This window comes from Schistocerca gregaria, chromosome 2, assembly GCF_023897955.1.
Source record: "Schistocerca gregaria isolate iqSchGreg1 chromosome 2, iqSchGreg1.2, whole genome shotgun sequence".
Classification (NCBI taxonomy): Eukaryota; Metazoa; Arthropoda; class Insecta; order Orthoptera; family Acrididae; genus Schistocerca; species Schistocerca gregaria.
In genome coordinates this window covers 363678959-363696110 of record NC_064921.1, presented here as the reverse complement: position 1 = coordinate 363696110, position 17152 = coordinate 363678959, and the positions used below count along the sequence as shown (strand labels likewise).

The following is a 17152-nucleotide window of genomic DNA, read 5'->3' as shown; positions in this document are numbered from 1 at the left end:
TTTTAATCTGTGATATACTGCCTTAGGATCCATAAGCCTAATAATTTAAAACTCTTTATTCGTTGTCTGCATCATAAAGTTTTTCTTCTATTTATTATGACTGGTTTCAGTTCTCTCCAAAAACCATCATCACATTTTGTGGCTTGGGTATCATGTGCAGTTAAACTGCTACATTGTTACAATCTTATGCACATACTGCTGTAGTCATTTCATTTCATGTTTTACAGGGAAACCATACAGCACAAAATTATAGCAGTTACTATTCTGTGTGTTAAGGATATGAATATGGCAAAGTTCTGCCTCCCAATTAAGAGAATATAAAAATGTAGATTTATTTACAGTTAAACTGCAAACCAGATAAAAATATCACCAATTCCATCCCCCTGCCGTCGTTCTCACATTCATGATAATTCCAGCATGGTAACCACCATTTACACATTATACTTAATGCAGTGGTAGAAATTCAGCAGCAGCGGTCTGTCTGATAGCATTCTCAGAAAGAAGGCGAACTGGCACAGCACAATCATAATTAAGGGCAGCAGACGCACAGGCTAGTCCCACAGCAGCACACCTCTCCTCTGACAGCCCTAGCAACATGCCTCTGATGAAACCAGCAGCCAAGCTGTAAATGAGTGCAACAATATCACAGACAATGAACCCATGTTACATAAGACTTAAGAGGGAAGTCTATCACTACTCTACGAAACTGGGGAGTAGGATTATCACATTAGCCAAAGTTCAAGAGTAATTTGAACTAACCTATAAAGTCCTGTTGGAAAAACTGAAGCAGTGAACTACTACAGTAGTCATAGTCTATTATTGTGCTTATCCACTGAATTAAGAGGAGTATAACTGAGGCACTGAATTAATTTATTAGTCAAAGTATAAGATTAAAGGTATTCTCACCTGAGAAATTTTGTTGTAGAACATTTCAAGATCACAATAGCTCTTAAAATGAGGGTAAGTTTAAGTAAAAGAAATACAATGAATCCTAAAAAGAGTACAGATTACTTCAAATTTTCAATATGTTGTATTCAGCTCTAGCTTTAACAGTGCTTTTATCTTCTTAAAACAATATAAAATTGTGCTGATCAAAATGACTAGATGGTACAGAGATGATAACAATGACATGCATTAAAGGATTGCCCTACAAATTCTGATCCAAGCATTTTGTCATCTGCAAACACAGGATAATATGTTTCAAGAAATAAATCAGAAAAATACTGCAGTAATGAATGTGCTTGTCTATGTTGTTGGATTTTTTCAGACAAAATCTGAGAAAAAATTTGTTTAGTTGATGACAGCAACATTATACTGACATATACGACCTCCAGAACACAGCTGAGGTGGGAAATGAAACACTCAAGTATCTTCACAATTATGTAGATGTAATAAATTAAACACTGAATATAATGAAAAAAACCAAACAAGTGCAAGTAGAGCTTGTGTTCTGAGGTTCCTACACAAAATTAATTATGTACAGAGATAATAATAATAATAATAATAATAATAATAATAATAATAACAAAAATTATTATTTCATGTGGCGCAGTGGTCTGGGGAGAGTCTCTCTATTGGACACCACTTCAGCAACTTGTATGTCTCCAACCTACCCCAGATGTCCAACCAGGGAAAGGAGACCTACAGTTCAACATGGAATCTGAACCACGCGATGTTGCTGGCAACTCCTCACATCATTTAAAGATGAAAGCAAAGTTAAAACAGACTGAAATATCCACAGTCTGACAGAGCTTCAAAACTGCAACCTCTCAGTTTCCAGGCATATGTTTTACTGCTAGACAATCAGGCTTGACATATGTATAGGTAGAAACTCAGGCAGGAATGTCAACAATGTAGGAAAAGACAGATTTCTATGTACCAGAAAGATCTGCGGCCAGAATTCAACTATCATGTGGGATGCAAGCAGCAATCTGAAGGTGTGAAGGTGTGAAGGTGTGAAGGTGTGAAGGTGTGAAGGTGTGAAGGTGTGAAGGTGTGAAGGTGTGAAGGTGTGAAGGTGTGAAGGTGTGAAGGTGTGAAGGGGTGAAGGGGTGAAGGTGTGAAGGGGTGAAGGGGTGAAGGTGCAGTAATGTATGGATGGGGAGAGAGATGAACACTGTGTGGTAGAGTGTGCAGGAACTAGAATGCCAACATGTTCAGCATCAGGAGGTTGTGGGTCAGGGGGGATGGGGAGAAAGGAAGCAGGGAAAGATGGGAGAATGTAAAAGCAGAGGGTGGCAAATAAACAGGGTGAGAGATGAGAATGGGGAGGAAATGATAGGAGAAAGGGAAGAAACTATTGGGTGGAGGGTGTGGGGACAGTGTGCTACCATAGATTGAGGCCAGGATAATTACGGGACTGGAGAATGTGGTGTCTACACAGTTCGGAAAAGCTGGTGGAAGAGGGAAGGACCCAGATGGCTTGGGCAGCGAAGCTGCCACTGAAATCAAGTGTGTTATGTTCGGCTGAATTTTGTGTCACAGGATGGTTTACTTTGCTCTTGGCCACAGTTTGGTGGTGGCCATTCATCCTGGTGAGCAACTGGCTGGTAGTCATACAAATATAAAAAGCTGTGCAGTAATTGCAGCACAATGTCACATGACTGCTTTCACAGGTGGCCCAGTGCCTCACAGGGTACAATAAACCTGACTGGAATGAAAGGGGAAGTGCTCCGTGTGTGGATTGGGCAGAATTTGCAACTCAGTCTTCCACAAAGATATGAACCTTGTGCCAAGGGTTGGTATTGGCAGTGGTATAGGAATGGACTACGATGATGTGGAGAATGGCTGGGTGACAGAACGCCACTTTAGGAGGGGTGGGAAGTGTCTTGGGTAGGATGTCCCTCATATTTCAGGACATGATGATGGGTAATCAGAGCCCTGGCAAATGGTGTGGTTCAATTGTTCCAGTCTGGGGTGGTACTGGGTGATGAAGGGGACATTCCTTTGAGGCTGGTTCTTGTGGGTGCTGCAAGGATTGGGGTTGTGAGAGGCATGGCATGGGAGACCTGTTTGCCGACTAGGTCTTGGGGATAGTGCTGTTCGGTGAAGGACTTTGTGAGCTCGGCATACTGAGCAAGGGAGTTTTTGTCACTGCAGGTACACTGTCGCTGGGTGGCCAGGCTGTATTGGAGAGATTGTTTGGTACGAAAGGGATGACAGCTGTCAAAATGCAGGCACTGTTGGTAGTTTTAATAGGGACAGAGGTGTGGATGAAGTCATCAGAGAGGAAGAGGTCAACATCTAGGAAGGCAGCACACTGGATTGAGGAGGATCATGTGAAGTGAAGGGGAGAGAAGGTGAGGTTTTGGAGGAACAAAGATAGGGTGTCTTGGCCCTGAGTTCACATCATGAACATATCATCATTGAACCTGAACCAGACCAAGGGTTTGGTGTTTTGGGAGGCTAGGAAGGCCATCTCTAGATGGTCCATAACAAGGTTAACGTAGCTGGGTACCATGCAGGTGGCCATGACTGTGCCATGGATTTGTTTATATGCCTTTCTTTCAAAGGAGAAATAGTTGTGGGTTAGAATAAAGTAAGTAAGGAGTATGAGGAATGAGTTAGTGGGTTTGGAGTGTGAAGGATGTCGGGTAAGGTAGTGTTCAATAGTGGTAAGACCATGGGCATGAGAGATGTTGGTGTATAGGGAGATGACGTCAACAGTGGGAGTAGGGATCCAGGAGGTAAATGGGTGGGAATGGCAGCGAGTCAGTGAAGGAAGGGGTTAGTGTCTTCGACATGGGCTGCTAGATTATGGGCAATTGGTTGGAGGTGGTGTTCAATGAGGGCCAAAATTCTTTTAGTGCAATAACCAGCCACAATGGGGTGTCCAAGGTTGTTGTGTCTGTGGATTTCAGGGAACATGTAAAAAGGTGGGTGTGTGGGGTGTCATAGGTGTGAGGAAAGAAATAGATTCAGTAGAGATATTCTGGTAAGGGCCTTAAGCAGAGATTGAAGGTTGTGTTGGAATGAGACCACTCTGGCAAAGTTTATAGGTAGAGGAGTCAGATAACTGGAAGAGGCCTTCTGGCTGGTAGTCACTGTGCTTTACAACAGTGGAGCAACATTTGTTTGCAGATAGGATGATTAGATCAGGATTTGTTCTGAGGCTGTGCATGGCTGTTCTTTCTTCTACTGAGAGGTTGGTGCCTTAGGGAAGGCAACTGAGGAAGAATGGTGAGTCTAAGTTGGAAATAAGGAATTCCTAGAAGGTGACCAGGGCTTGTTACGTTGGAGGGGGGGGGGGGGGGGGGGGGGAGAGGAACATATTTGGATGGTGGGATGAATTGGAAGAGGCAGGGCATAATGTTGGAATTAGGGTAGTTTCGGTTGGAGGGATTGGTGGTAAAGAAGTGCTTCCATTGTAGGGAGTGGGAGAAAGAGAGTAGGTCTTGGACAAGTCCGCTTGGTTAAATTCGAGTGTAGGGATAAAGGTGAGGCCTTTGGATAGGACTGAAACTTCTGTGGATCTGAAGGTTTTCATGGAAAGGTTAACAACAGTGTTACAATAATATTTTGGCTCTGGATTTGGTGGAGGGTTGGTAGGGAGTTTTCGGGGATACAGCAAATTGAAAAGCTCAGCTTGGTAGAGTTCAGCTGCTATGAGGAGTCAATGAGGAGAAAAACTGATAGGGGTTGGATAGTGGTACCCCAAGGTTGCAGTTGGATGTCAGCAGGTTGGATAACTTATGGAAGCAGTGTCTGGAATGCTATTCCATATGCTGAAGAGAAAGGGACTCAATTTCAGAGATTTGATGTATGGAGTAGAGTTTGCAGAGTAGTAGTATCTTGTGTAGGAACCAGAAGTGTTTCTGGGATGTCTGTGCCAATGAGATGTGTTTTAGCAACATCAGGACCAAGGGTTTTTGGAATCTGAAATGCATAGATTGGTGTGAAAGGGGCGGGGGGGGGGGGGGGGGGGGATGCAGGGAAAGGAATCTTAACAGTTACGCTGTCTGGGGGGATTCCATGGTACAGGCAGCATTTGAGAAGTAGGATGTGAGGCTGAGTTTTAGACATGGAAAGGAATACTTTCCTGAACTGGTGCAGAAAGATGGAGCAAAGGTCCATTGTGGCACAAATGGTGTAAAAGAAATGGGAATTATTCAGAAATGAGCAAAATAGGTATTGATGGTTGAGAGAGAAGCTGGATAAGTGAAAAAAAATGTAAAAATCCATAAATAATACAAAAAGACACACAGAAACACCCACAGATAAGGAAAATATGCACAAATCAGTAAAAATGTACAGAAACATGGGAGAAAAGGAACAACAAGGTATGGGAGTCTGTGTGTGTTGTGATAAGCGAAGAAAGGAAGAGTGTATGGGTTAGATCTAGGATCAACAGCTCATGTGGCATAGACATGTGTGGAAAACAAAACACTAAAGTACATAAGGATGAGATCAATAGGAATAAATATAACTATCAGAGGAAAGAATCTGAGACATCAAATGCTGCATGAACAATCCACATGGTGACAAAGTCTGTGTTGTGTTTGGACAATCATTGACACAGTGTGGCTCGGAAGTTGGTGAAAAAAAGTCTGTGTTGTGTGGAGACAATCATTGACACAGTGTGGCTCGGAAGGTGGTCTAGAAGGTGGTGGAAAAAAAAAAAAAAAAAAAAGGAAGAAGAGAAAGTACACCTATAGTCTTTGACTAGTGAGTTTGTATCAAAATATGTGACACATGAGGTCATACCTTTTGATTGCCTTGACTTAGAAGCTTAAATTTTTTGCACTGCCAAGGGGTCATAGACGTTAGTATTTGAGATGAATTTAAACTTGATACCTCTACCCATTCCTGAGGAAAAGTGGTCTTAACAGATGGACAGATAGAAAGGCAGACAACAAATGGCAAGAAAGTATTATTTTTATTTGATACAATAATGAAGTAACAATTTTGGATTTTTTCCTTCACTTGTACAGTGAAACCTTGCTTTTTGTGAAATGTTATAGGTCAACAGGAAGTCCCATATAGGTTTCGATGAAAGAGAGTGTGAGTGTCAAAGTATGTGTCACAAGTGGCTTTTCTCTTGATCGTATTGCCTTAGAAGCTTAAATTTTTCTTGCCACCAAGGAACCATATACCTTAGTATGTGATATAAATTTAACTTGATACCTCTACCTGTTCCTGGGAAAAAATGTCATAACTGTCAGACAGACAACAAAATGTTCCTCTAAGTGTTCAGTTTTTACTGATTGAGTTATAGAACCCTAAAAATAGCTCAAATTTCAGTTTAAAGAGGGAAAACAACTCTACATCATCAACCATAAATAATCTATAAACTATAAAATGGTGAATACCATTTTCAATTGACACGGATTAAACACACTAAGATAATTGAAAAAAACGTTATCAGTATGTTATGTGGTTAGGGTCCAATCATCAGTACGTAATAGTCAGTGCCTTGTTTTGACTGTATGAAGTATCACTTCACCACTTCATGCTAGTCATGCTTAAACTATGAAAAAGGCTGCCATCTCCTATATTACACTAAAAGCTGTGGTTTATCTCCTACTGGGTACATTACTTCCCATCATGTGGCTTCACAATCAATGCTGCTGCTTGCGATAAAATTAATAACACTTTTCACAACATAAATAGCACATAGTAGGTGATTTCACTTTTATTTTTGAGATGATGCTTACCAGTCACCAGCTCCCATGACATTCACCAAGTTTGTCACTTTTTTTGCTGGGTAGAGGCGGGCACTGATGTCACCAGTTTGTTTCAGCCATTTTCCTTGTGCATAAAATGGCTCATCTGGTTTACCTCTACGAATTATCTGCAACAGAGTGTCTTTATTTGCACTTGGTGGTAAATTTATTAACATAAATAAACCATACATAGGGTGTCCCAGTTTAATCTTTGCAAAATAATATCACAAGAAGTGTCCATTCCACGAAAAAGTGTTTCAATTAAAATTTTGGGCAGACAATGGAGTCCACAATGTCACAATAATAGTTTCATATGAAAAGGAACTGCAGTGCGAGTGAAAATATAATCAACCTCAGTTATTTAAGTGAAAAATCCCTTCTTTCAGTTGCATATTATCAGCAATGCTAAAACCTATGCAAGTTTTATCTGAACTCATTTTCAATGCCCTTATAGATGGTATTGTAATGAAACAAAATTGGATAACCTTTCATTTGGTCACAGAATTTCAACTAAGTTCTCAGTCTGTAGTTTTGAACCATGTGGAAGGCTTCAACCAGAAATTTTGAGGGTTCTGTGACAAGCCAGGGTGCTATTTCTTACACTTGTGCCACAGGATTCAGAACACTCCATCCAATCTACATGACAAGAGCCATAGGAGAACCCAGAATGTTACTGTAAGAACCCCCTCTACACCCTGACCATTTACGGATGAAACTATTAAAATCCTAGTAACCAACTGCTGGGGCATTCACAGCAAAGTTCCAGAGTTTTAAGCATTCATGAAAGACAGTGAACCTCGCATTTAATATTAGGTACATAAAGCTGGCTGAAACCCTAATTTGGCAGCAGTGAGATTGTTGGGGTATGTTTGACGGAATTTTGATAAAATAGGGTGATGGGAAATGGAGGTGACAAGAACCTAGAACTCACTTAGACTGAAACTGAAGCTGTATGCAAAATTATTAGGCCAAAATTCAGTATCAAGTGTGAGTACAAACTTCTATCCTTCTATCACTAACAAGACAAACCCCCCACACCCCAAAAAAAGGTAACTTGAAACATTAGACAAAACCTAGATTGCTAGAACATGCATCTCCCAAATGTATTATCATTATTGGAGAGTCTTTAATTGTCCAAAAATAGATTTGTGTAGTTTTGTACACAGCAAGCATGACAAAACATCAGATGAAACAATACTAAACTACAGTTCCTGAGGGGAAGAACTCCCCATGATAAATGAAGCACTTTTAATCCAACCATTAAACATGGAACAAGCACCTCTCATTATCTTATGAAAAATGTAGAATTGTGACTGCACATAAATGTACATAAAGTTATCATCTTTTACATTTGGCAAATGAGTTCACATTCTTATTACACTGTTGAATCACATTAAGGTGACCACTTGTCAAAAGACTAAATAGCCACATTTTGCAACATGCACCACTGTGATATGTGCAGGAAAAACAGCCTGTGAGGTTCTGAAAGGTACCAACAGGGATGTGGGGCCATGCTGACTCCCATAGAGGCATGCTAATGTTGATCCACTGTGCTTTCCAGAATGATGAGATCATCTAGCTAATGCACCAAAAACATTTCCCAGATCTTAACACACCCTTCTTTCTTGCTTTCAGACATTTCACATCATATACACCATCGGCAATCTGTCTGCTGGAGCATATAATGTGATTCATCTGAAAAGGTAACAGTCACCATTCACAAGGAAATAAAATGATCCCAATGAATCTATGATATTCTCACAGAAGAAGCTGAGTAGCACAGTCACCATAGTGTAGTGGTTATGATATTACACTGTGGCATTGAGGGTTGTGAGTTCAAAACTCACCCGAATTTTAATTTCTATATTTGGTTTGAGTACATTCTAGAAGTATCCACAAATGGCAAGAATCATTGTACTCATTTGTTCTTCAGCTGTATATCTGGCTGGAGGGAGTTCACTCTGCGCTCTTTTAAGTGCTGAATAAACATTCGTTAAGTGAAGTTAGTGTTCGTCATTCATCTACTTACACCTTCTTCTACATGATATTATTCTGGTGGAGACGCTGGGTTTTGGAACTTTTGATACCACACATTATCAATGACACAGTGGCTTCCATCAGGCCATGACAAGAGCTGCCGTTTATGTGTCGAGAAACCTGAGTTCGAGCAATATTCAACAAATCACAATCTATCAAAGACAGAAGAAGAAGAGGGCGTTATTTTGACAGCAACTGTGTGCCACCACATGAGACATCCTTCTGGGTTCTCTGGTGATGATGGCCAATATCCAAACAAGTGGCTAAAGGTATATGAGTGTATAGCCAAATTTAACAATTGGGATGACACCATGTGTTTGGCTAACATATTTTTCTACTTAGAGGGCACTGCCAAGCAATGGTATGAGAATAAGGAGTCGAAGTTGACAAGGTGAGAAGTATTCCATGAGGAACTGTGCAAGTATTTCGGCGACACACAATGACAGAAGTGCAAGGATGAAGATTAATTAAAGTACAGGGCACAGTGTCCAGGAGAAACAACAGCATTCTACATTCAATACATGTTGGAGCTGTGTAAAATAGTGGATCCTAGAATGAAGGAGGAAGATAAGGTTGAACATCTCATGAAGGGTGTTGCTGAGGACATGTATCAAGCCCTCCTTCTGAAGGAGGTTTTGACAGCAGACTACTTCATAAAATGGTGCCAGTATATTGAGATTATGCATCAAAGAAGACTTACACGCAAGAAATTTGAATGTCTTCCAAACATCATATTGATGTCTGCAATGGAGGAAGAAACTGATTTCCCAAGTGTTCTTCATCAGATAGTGAGAGAGGAAGTTCAGAAGGCACTTGGATTGCACAGTGAGCATAAAACTGAGACGTTTCAAGAGGACATAAGGGAGGAAGTGGAACAGACATTGAGCCCAATCTCTCGTCCTTCATTTCCCTTTAAAATGGTAAAAAGTCGAGACCCAGGCAAAATTATGTTCCTACAATACTGCATGAGGAATCTGTTTGGGCACCAAGGAAGACTGACATCTGGAGGACACAGAGACAGCAGACCAATCTTAGTTGATGCCGACTCCGAGACGATGAAGATTAAGATGTGGGTGCAGGACGCCGTAGGTCACCATCGCCGCAAGCTAGCCACTGGAGAGGTTGCACCCCAACACGTCAATCATGTCTACATCACCATTTATAAGCTCCAGCTGATGACCTAGCTGCCACAACCTGGAAAACTAAAGGGTGCAACCTTCCTTGGAGGTGAGGCTGCCAAAGAGCAAAATCCTCCGCCGTTGTTCACTACAAACATTATAGGAAACTATGTCAATATCCTCATGGATGGCTGACCAGCCCAAGCTCTTTTGGACTCTGGAGCTTCAGTAATTTTGAAAAAGTGCTGTCGCCAGTTGCAGAAAACCGTATTCGTCGATAACGAAACATCTCTGCTGAAGGTGGCTCATGGGAAATATGTAAAACGTTCAGGAAGACATATCATTCATGTGGGTATAAGTGGCCATACACAGCCTTTAGAATTCATTGTCTTACAAGTGTGTAGTCATGACGTCATTCTCATATGGGACTTTTTGAAAGCTTCTCAGGCAATTATAGATTGTGTTCACTCAAAGATTATGCTAGACAAGATGAAATACTGTGGACAGGAAGATACACATCTGAGTTTATGGAGACTATGTGTGCTGGATGAAGTGATCATTCTTGCAGTCAGTACTAGAAAGGTAACTGTCATGTATCAAGCCATGCACCAACCCATGGACCTTGTAGTGGAATGTAAGAGAAGCATAGCACTGAAGAATAACTTGGTCATCCCAGCCTCTGTCATCTCGTTTAAGAATGTATTTGGTAAACTGTGGATAGTTAACTGTCACTGAGAACCGCAGATCCTTCCGAGATGCATGTGCATATCAGATGCTGAGCTGTTATTTGCAGAACAGCTGAGCATCATAGAAACCTCCCATGACCAATCTGTGGGTGAAATTAGCACTCCCACTATGAGATAAGATCTTCTAGCTTGACTATCACCAGATCTCACTAAGGAACAACAGGAGAAGCTACTTGCCATTCTTCATGAGTTCTCTGAATGCTTCAATCCACAGGTGAAGATCAAATGATACAAATTGGTGGTCAAGCACTGGATTAACACTAGAGACCATCAACCAATAAGCCAGAGAGCATACTGTGTGTCAGCAATGGAACATCAAATAATTCATGACGAGGTAGAGGAAATGATGAAGAATGACATCAATCAGCCTTCAGCCTTCGCAGAGCCCATTGTCATCACCAGTGGTTCTTATCAGGAAGAAGGGTGCTTTTGTGTTGATTAAAGGAAGCTTAATAAGATAACTAAAAAGGATGTTTAGCCTCTTCCACGAATTGACAATACCCAAGATTGTCTGAAGGGGGCTATATTTTTCTCAACCATGGACATGTACTTGGTATACTGGACAGTACAAGTAGATGAGGCTGATCATTAGAAAACTGCATTAATCACCCCTGAGGGCCTGTATGAGTTTAAGGTAATGCTCTTTGGTTTGTGTAAAGCACCATCAACTTTCAAACGGATGATGGATAATCTTCTAAGTCACCTGAAGTGGATGATGTGTCTTTGTTATTTAGATGACATTGTAGTGTTCTCAGAGACATTTTATGAACATATAAAAAGACTGAGGGTTGTTCTTAAGTGTCTCCAACAAGGCAGACTGAAACTTAATCCAAGAAAGTGTCTCTTTGGAGCAAAAGAAATCAAAATACTTGGACACCTTGTGGCAAACGAAGGTGTGTGGCCAGACCCAGAAAAGGTGAGATCTATAAAAGAATTTCCTATTCCTAAAAATATTAGAGACATAAGATGCTTCCTCAGATTATGTTATTATTACCGTCATTTTATCAAAGACTTTTGTATCAAATCCAGGCCACTCCAAGAGTTGTTAAAAGCCAATAATAAATTTATCTGCGGTGGTGCTCAACAAGATTCTTTTGATGTGCTGTGAAAAGCTCTGACGATTGGCCTTGTACTTTGTCTGTATGATGAGAGAGCACCTACAGAACTACGCACAGATGCCAGTGGGTATGGGATCAGTGCTGTTCTGGTGCAGATTTTGTACAGAAAAGAGAAGGCTATGCTCCTAGGACACTTTCAAAAGCTGAGAGAAACTACTCAAATAAAAAAAAAAAGAGAATGTCTTGCTTTGATCTGGGCCATGTGCATATTTTGATAGTATCTCTATGGAAGGCCATTCACTTTGTTGGTTGACAGCTCTTAAGGATCCAATGGGATGACTCGCCAGGTGGACACTACAACTTCAGGAGTATGACATTACCATAGGGTACAGAAGTGGAAGAAGATACCTAGATGCCAACTGTCTCTCAAGAAACCCTGGGCAAGACCATCAAGACTTTGATGAAGATAGTGACTGTCTCACTGCACTTCAGGATCTCTCTGCTGACCAGAAAAAGGATGCCAAGATATCTCAAATTATGCTTGCCTTAAATTGGTCAAGAGGATGTGAGAGGACAATTTAAGGTAGTTAATGGATTACTTTGCAAGAAAGACTTTGATCCATTTGGAAAGAGGTGGCTACCAATGATTTCTAAACACATGCACTCAGATGTTCTACAGAAATTCCATGACACACTTGAAGCCAGACATTTAGGATTTATTAAGACTTTAAATAGGATCCGCAAGAGATTTTCCTGGCCAGGTTTATTTAGGAGTGTCAGTCACTATATGTCACACTGTTGAGGCGAAAAGCAGTTCCTCAGAAAGCACCTGGCTGCCTCATACCAATTCCACCAGACAAAACACCTTTCCAACATGTTGGGATTGACCTCCTCAGATGATTTCCAACGTCTGCTAGTGGCAATAGATGGATTATTGTTTGCACTGATTACCTGACATGCTATGCCATTACAAAAGCCAAATTCATCACAGAAGACATTGTATTAAAACACTGTGGCCAAGGTCATTAATTACAGATTGAGGGAAAGTTTTCCAATCAAATCTTGTGACAGAGATAAACTGTCGGTGCAACATTACCCATCACATGACGGGGCTACCATCCACAAACTAACGGGCTTATTGAACGCCTTAATACGACCTTGGCTGACATGCTATCAGTGTTCATCAATGTTGAGCAGAGAGTGGGATGGGGTGCTTCTGTGACGTTTGCCTACAACACTGCCACATAGACACCACAGGATTTATGCCATTTTTCCTGGTGCATGGTCGTGAGGCAATGACGATGATGGACACTGTGTTTCCATTACAGCCTGATGACGTGGATGATGACTACATCAGACAGGTGTTGACCAGAGCTGAGGAAGCTTGGCAGTTAGCTTGACTCCACATGCTGTAGGCACAAGAAAACAATCGCCGAAGGCATGCTGTGAGCCACCGCCCTGTTGTCTACCAGCCTGGTGACCTCATCTGGATCTCACTCTTGTTTGGAAGGTTGGTCTCTCTGAGAAGCTCCTCAGGTACTACTTTGGACCCTATAAGGTTGTGAGACAGTTGTCTGATGTTACTTATGAAGTTGAAGATTTTGACCCTGACACAAGAGGATGAAAGATCAGAAACATGGTCCACATCCTTCGAATGAAGCCCTACAAGGATCCTGGAACCCAGGGTAATTTTGAAGCTCCAGTGATGGGCAACAAGCAGAAAGGTGATGAAGAACATAGTGGCAAGGAGTGTTCTAAGAAGATCAGTGCCAGGGTGAACATCAGTCATCGGGAGTAAGAGTATGCAGAACCAATGACTCGTTCCCAGACTAGGACATAACACTGAGACACTGTTCTCTTAAGGAGAGATCAATGTCACTGAAGAAGCTGAGTAGCACAGCCGCTATAGTGTAGTGGTTATGATACTGGACTGTTGCATGGAGGGTTGCGAGTTCAAAACTTACCTGAACTATAAAGTTTTAATTTCTATATTCAGGTTGAGTACATTCTAGAAGTATCCACAAATGGCAATAATCATTGTACTGGAATGTTCTGTAGCTGTATATATACCATATGTGTTCTGGCTGGAGGGAGTTTGCTTTGCACTCTTGTATGTGCAAGTGCTGAATAAACCTTCCTGAAGTGAAGTTAGTGTTCATCATTCACCTACTTACACTTTCTTCTATGTGACAACATGTAAGAAGTATGTTTCATATAAAAACTGAAATTTAATTAATATTCTTGGAAACTATATAAACAAGTTATATAATACTATAAAATTTGGCAAAATACCTCACCACTATTAATTAATTTTGAAAAATAAAACCTTTTGGTTTAAAATAAAGTAAAGAAGCTTTCATGTCTCAGCCATCCATGTGCAATAAAACTGGTTTCTGAAACACCATTTTTAAGCTGACTATTTTCAACATATCTGAATGTTCATTACAAAGGGACAAAAGGAGGGGACATTCCAACAATATATGGGATACTGTCAGTCTGGCTCCACAACTACATTGTTGGGGTGTTTCGTTATGAAAGACAAAACAATGAGCGAGCCTACTGAGACTGATGCATAGACAGCATAAGGCAATGGACTCCTTCCAAGAGGAGTGGAAGGAAGAGCACCAAACAGCAGTAGTATCCTTGATTGTGTAGTGTTCATTAAGTTTATTAATGAGTGCAGTAGTGCACCAGATGTCAGTCCACTTTTGGGTGAAGAGAGATTTAATGTGGATCCACATATCTGCACCTGGAACCATGTGGGGTATGTATCTGCCTCTTATCCAAACAGTCAGCCTGTTCATTCCCTGGGATTTCCACATAACTTGGGACCAAGAGAAAGGCAACTGTGTAGGCATCACTGCCAAGGGCAGAGAGGTCATGGATAGCAGAGACCAAAGGGTGACGAGAGTAGCATTGCTCTATAGCCTGAAAGCTGCTCATTGAGTTGGTACATATTATAACAATGTAGGGCAAAGAATGAGTAACAAAATGGAGGGCCCTCTTAATGGTTAGCGCCTGTGCTGCAAACATACTATGTGATTGTGTCATGAAATGGTGTTCCATGCCAATAGAAAATGTAAAAGCATATCCAGCCTTATCTATCTTTTTAGAACCATCAGTGTAGAAGATAGTAGCTCCCGGGAACTCTTCGCTCCATCGTATTTGTAGAGGGGGAGTCCCCGCTTCTGCAACAAGACTGTTAACAGGACTAGTGCAAAAGGCACCCATTGCTAGAAGCACCCAATAATGATTAACAAGGTCAAGTAGTTCCAGAGTGGAGGTAGCCACTGAGCCATAGTACTGACAACAATAATCTAGTGTAGGCAAAACCAGAGCATGGTACAGATGGAGAAGAGTAACACAGTCTGCACCCCCAAGATGTGTAGGCCAGGAGGCAGAGGGCATTAAGTTTCCTCACACATGTAGTCTTCATGTAGCGAATATGGGGCAGCCACAGCAGCATTTTATCATAAAGAAGGCCCGAGAAACAGGACTTCACTACAACATCTATGTGCTGGTCACCTAAATAAAGTTGTGGATCAGGGTGTACAGTGGGTCAACAACAAAAATGTCCAACACAGGTTTTGGAGGGAGGAAACGGGAAGCCATGGGAAAGGAACCATGCAGAGGCCCATCAAATGGCACCTAAAGCTAGTGTTCAGCAGATGATATCGATTGGGAGCTGCACCACATGCAAAAATACAGTGCCAGGGTAACCAGAGGCCCAACAGAGGCTACAAGACCACTAACAGCAATGAGGAAGAATGTGACACTTAATACAGAACGTGTGTGGGATACTGTTTCTCCTGGAACCGAGGAGTGCTGAATGAAGTGCCAACTCTAACCCAGAAGAGCCACTTGGATAAAAATTCATGGACAAAAATTGGAGGAGTAACTAAAATGTGACTGTGCCAAGCCACATCATATGCCTTACATAGGTCAAAGAAGAAACTGTGACAAGGTGAGGGCAGTTAGTAAAAGGCTGTCAGATTGCTGTTTCCAATCTTGGTAAATGTTCAGTTGTAGATGGTCCTCCCCAGAAGCAACACTGATAAGGAGACAAAAGGCCCCAAGATCAGAGTACTGAACCTAATTGGAAGCAAATCATCCTCTTGAGCAGTTTACAAAGTACGTTGGTCAGGCTAATCAGTAGGTAGCTTCCAAGAGCTGCTGGGTTCCTCCCAGGCTTAAGGAAAGGGATAATTATGCTGTCTCACCATTGTGATGGGAAGACACCCATGACCCCAATGTGGATGAAGACCCTGAGTAGATGTTGCCTCTGGGTAATATCCAAGTGTTGGATCATCTGGTTGTGGATGGAGTCCAGGCCTGGTTCTGTCACAGAAAAATAGCAAGATAGGAAGAGAAGCTGATGTTGAAAAGCGTGTCATGAGGTGTTCTGTAAGGACCAATGGATCAGCACACAGAACACCCTTTAGGGTAGGACCCTGGACAGTTCATTGTCAGTGACCATCCAGAAGGCTATGCAGCTTGGACCAAACATGTGAAGAGGCATATGTCCCAAATACAGTGATCCCAGAATTCCTTTTACTTTGCCAAATAAGCTGGCAAGCCTTTGCATGGAGATGCTGAAAAGTGATAATGTTAGTCTGTGAGGGGTGTCATTTAAATCATTGCAGCACCCATTGGCAGTCCTGGATAGTGACTTCTATGTCACTGTTTCACCGTGGTACTGGTTGACAATGAGTGGAGTCTATGGATAGGGGCATAGCAGAGCCAGCAGCATGAAGAATAGTGGCACAGATGCCTCACACGACTACATCAATCCAGTCAGAGAGATGAAAGTGCACAGCAGACATATATAATGGCCAACTGTCTCTGCAGAATTCTTAACATGGGGGCCTATCTGCCTGGCAGTGTCAGAGAAATGATAGAGTCACTGGAAAGTGGTCATAGTCACAAAGATTGTTATGGGGTGACTACTGTAGGGAAGCCATAAGAGCAGGTGAGGAGATGGTGAGATCAATGGCAGAAAAGGTACCATGAGTGTCACTGAAGTGGGTAGGGGAACCATCATTGAGGAGACACAAATCAAAGTCTGTAATAAGTTGGTCAATTAGAAGCCCCCACCCATCAAAACGGCACTCCACCACATGGGGTTGGTGTGATTTAAGTCCCTGAAGAGAAGATACAGTGGGGGGAATTGCTGTTTGAAGGCAGGCAGTTCAACATAAGGAAGTGGCCTACCTGGAGGGAGGCAGACACTGCAAATGGCAATTGGTGGGCTCCTTTGCACTCATACTGCTATTGCTGCCAGGTTGGTATGAAGCGGGATGCAGTCACTAATGACATAATTGTCAACTAAAATGCAGGGCACAAAGAGATAGGAAGCTTCTGCAAGATCTGAAACCAAAAGTGAGCAGGCAAATTGCGGCACTGAGTTGTGGCGGCAGGCTTCTGACCTGAAAAATGCCAGGGGAAGGGGTCCCAAGAAGGAGCCCCATCACCAGCAGGCACTGAAAAGGGGGGGGGGCATTTCTGTGGAAGGAGAGGGAGAACAGCACATG

The 17152-nt window shown here is 41.9% G+C and overlaps 1 protein-coding gene across 2 annotated transcripts in view; it reads right to left on the bottom strand.

Moving 5' to 3' along the window:
- Nucleotides 1-307: 307 nt before the first annotated feature.
- LOC126337077 (uncharacterized) overlaps nucleotides 308-17152 on the bottom strand; it is a 327185-nt gene continuing 310340 nt past the window's right edge. For both annotated transcript variants that reach the window (XM_050001423.1, XM_050001424.1), the window contains 2 exons: nucleotides 6654-6790; nucleotides 308-622 (listed from right to left, as the gene is read on the bottom strand). In XM_050001423.1, the coding sequence (XP_049857380.1) occupies nucleotides 445-622; nucleotides 6654-6790 (315 nt within the window). In that variant the 3' untranslated portion in view covers nucleotides 308-444. The remainder of the gene's footprint in view (nucleotides 623-6653; nucleotides 6791-17152) is intronic.